Genomic DNA, 2823 nt, shown 5'->3' on the forward strand with positions numbered 1-2823 from the left:
AAATGTATAAATATTTACTGAAATGTTTGTTTTTAACAAGATAAAATATGATTTTGTCCAACTGTTCTATCGCACCCAGCTGTGCCAAACTTAAACACATGTAGGGCCAACATCTAAAAGTCAGGGGCCAAACAAAAAGAAGAATTTTACTTTTTTTAAATTCATATTCATTATATTTTTTATTTATATAATCTCTATTCACTTTAAGTTTACATCTCAAGGGCCACATACAATGGTGAGAAGGGCCACGTTTGGCCCGTGAGCCGGATACACCTTCAAGGGGCCACTTCATGTACTGTGACTTAAGCGAGGGCCCGTCAAGACAAAGGAAAAGAGCCGAGAGCAAAAAGTGAAAAACAAATCTTCAAACTGTGAAACAAAAATTTGAATTTAAGGAAATTTGAATTTGTTTCAGTTTGTAGATTTGATTTTGGTTATTGTAGATTTCTCCCATTTACAGATTAGTACCAGTTAAAAGTTACATTTGGTTTTAGAGCTTCTACATTTTTTTCAGTAAAACAATCTTTGAAAGGTTGTAAATTAGTTTCAAAGTTTGTAAATTTGTTTCAAAGTTTGTAAATTTGTTTCTGAGTTTGTAAATTAGTTTCAAAGTTTGTAAATTTGTTTCAAAGTTTGTAAATTTGTTTCTGAGTTTGTAAATTTGTTTCAAAGTTTGTAAATTTGTTTCTGAGTTTGTAAATTAGTTTCAAAGTTTGTAAATTTGTTTCAAAGTTTGTAAATTTGTTTCTGAGTTTGTAAATTTGTTTCAAAGTTTGTAAATTTGTTTCTGAGTTTGTAAATTTGTTTCAAAGTTTGTACATTTTTTTCAAAGTTCCTAAATTTGTTTCTGAGTTTGTAAATGTGTTGTTCGTAAATGTGTTGTACATTTTTTCACTCTTTGTAAATTTGTTTCAAAGTTTGTAAATTTTTTTCACTCTTTGTAAATTTGTTTAAACGTTTGTAAATTTGTTTCAAAGTTTGTAAATCTGTTTTAAAGTTTGTACATTTTTTTCAAAGTTCCTAAATTTGTTTCTGAGTTTGCAAATTTTACCACAGTTTGTAAATTTGTTTTTGCACTTCTGGGCCACAGTAAATATGATGATGGAAAAACAAAACAAATAGAGGAAAAGTATCTTAAATATGCCAATATGTGTTTTTAAAAACATCCAATGAAAAAGAAAATATATATATATATACATATATATATATATATATATATATATATATATATATATATATATATATATATATGTATATATATATATATATATATATAATATGACCTCAATATAACAAGACTGTTTCAAACACAAAGAAGAAACAAAACTCCTAAACAACATAATTAAATAATCTTAAGAGTTATAATAATAATAGAAAAAATATATATATCCAAAATACTGAGTTCAGGAAAATGTTCTTTATCTTCTACTCGGATAAGTTCTATGATATCACGAGGGCCACATAAACACATTCTAAGGGCCACATAAACACATACTAAGGGCCACATAAACACATACTAAGGGCCACATAAACACATACTAAGGGCCACATGAACACATACTAAGGGCCACATAAACACATACTAAGGGCCACATAAACACATACTAAGGGCCACATAAACACATACTAAGGGCCACATAAACACATACTAAGGGCCATATAAACACATACTAAGGGCCACATAAACACATACTAAGGGCCACATAAACACATACTAAGGGCCACATAAACACATACTAAGGGCCATATAAACACATACTAAGGGCCACATGAACACATACTAAGGGCCACATAAACACATACTAAGGGCCACATAAACACATACTAAGGGCCACATGAACACATACTAAGGGCCACATGAACACATACTAAGGGCCACATAAACACATACTTAGGGCCACATAAACACATACTAAGGGCCACATAAACACATACTAAGGGCCACATAAACACATACTAAGGGCCACATAAACACATACTAAGGGCCACATGAACACAGTATAAGGGCCACATAAACACATACTAAGGGCCACATAAACACATACTAAGGGCCATATAAACACATACTAAGGGCCACATGAACACAGTCTAAGGGCCACAGGAAGGTTTTAAGTACTTGACTCGCAGCACCTCCTACCAGATGTGGATGAAGCTCAGGCCCCCGAACATCAGGCCCAGCAGGAAGGCCAGCGGAACCGCCAGCAGCGTCGACAGAAGCCGGTACCAGACGAACCTCAGCAGCTCGAACGCCGCGTGGCTTCCGATCCAAACTTTATCGAAACTGTGCGAGGATTCTGGTTCCGCGATCACGTCCTCGAAGCTGACCTGAGACACACACGAGGTGATGCTTCCATCCCATCATCTTCACCGTTGTCCTGGCAACCGGCGGGGGCCACTCTACCCCAGAGACTCACCTTCAGGTGCGCGTTGATGTCGTTCGGGTCTCGGTCCAGAGACGACGACACGTCCTCGCCCACCATCGGTTCCGTGGACCTGGCGAGCGGATCCTCGCCCCGCAGGTCCAGACGCGGATCCGCTACCTCCGGATCCATGGCTCGCTGAGGACAGGTAGGAGGCGCGCGCCCGCGAGGAGAGGAACCGCGCGCGCGACCCGGACTCGAGCGACTCGACCCGCCCACGGATGGAAAAACCAGAACAAACAAAACCCAGAGACAAGTCGGTCACGTCAGTCACGTCAGTCACGTCACGTCAATCAAAAGCTGCGGATGCTTGTGCTCAGAGAGTATTAGTAACGCGTTACATTCACGTTTTTAACAATAATTCAGTTGGTTTGTTGTAGTTTTTACAAAATCATTTCACCAT

General features: G+C 37.7%; 1 protein-coding gene across 1 annotated transcript in view; it reads right to left on the bottom strand.

Annotated features, from left to right (window-relative positions):
- Positions 1–2552, bottom strand: part of cav2 (caveolin 2) — a 5053-nt gene extending 2501 nt beyond the window's left edge. The window contains exons 1-2 of the mRNA XM_087797431.1: positions 2415–2552; positions 2138–2325 (exon numbers count right to left, since the gene is read on the bottom strand). Coding sequence (XP_087653557.1) covers positions 2138–2325; positions 2415–2552 — 326 coding nt within the window. The remainder of the gene's footprint in view (positions 1–2137; positions 2326–2414) is intronic.
- Positions 2553–2823: the final 271 nt, after the last annotated feature.

Source organism: Callionymus lyra, chromosome 8 (assembly GCF_982586985.1).
Source record: "Callionymus lyra chromosome 8, fCalLyr1.hap1.1, whole genome shotgun sequence".
NCBI lineage: Eukaryota > Metazoa > Chordata > Actinopteri > Syngnathiformes > Callionymidae > Callionymus > Callionymus lyra.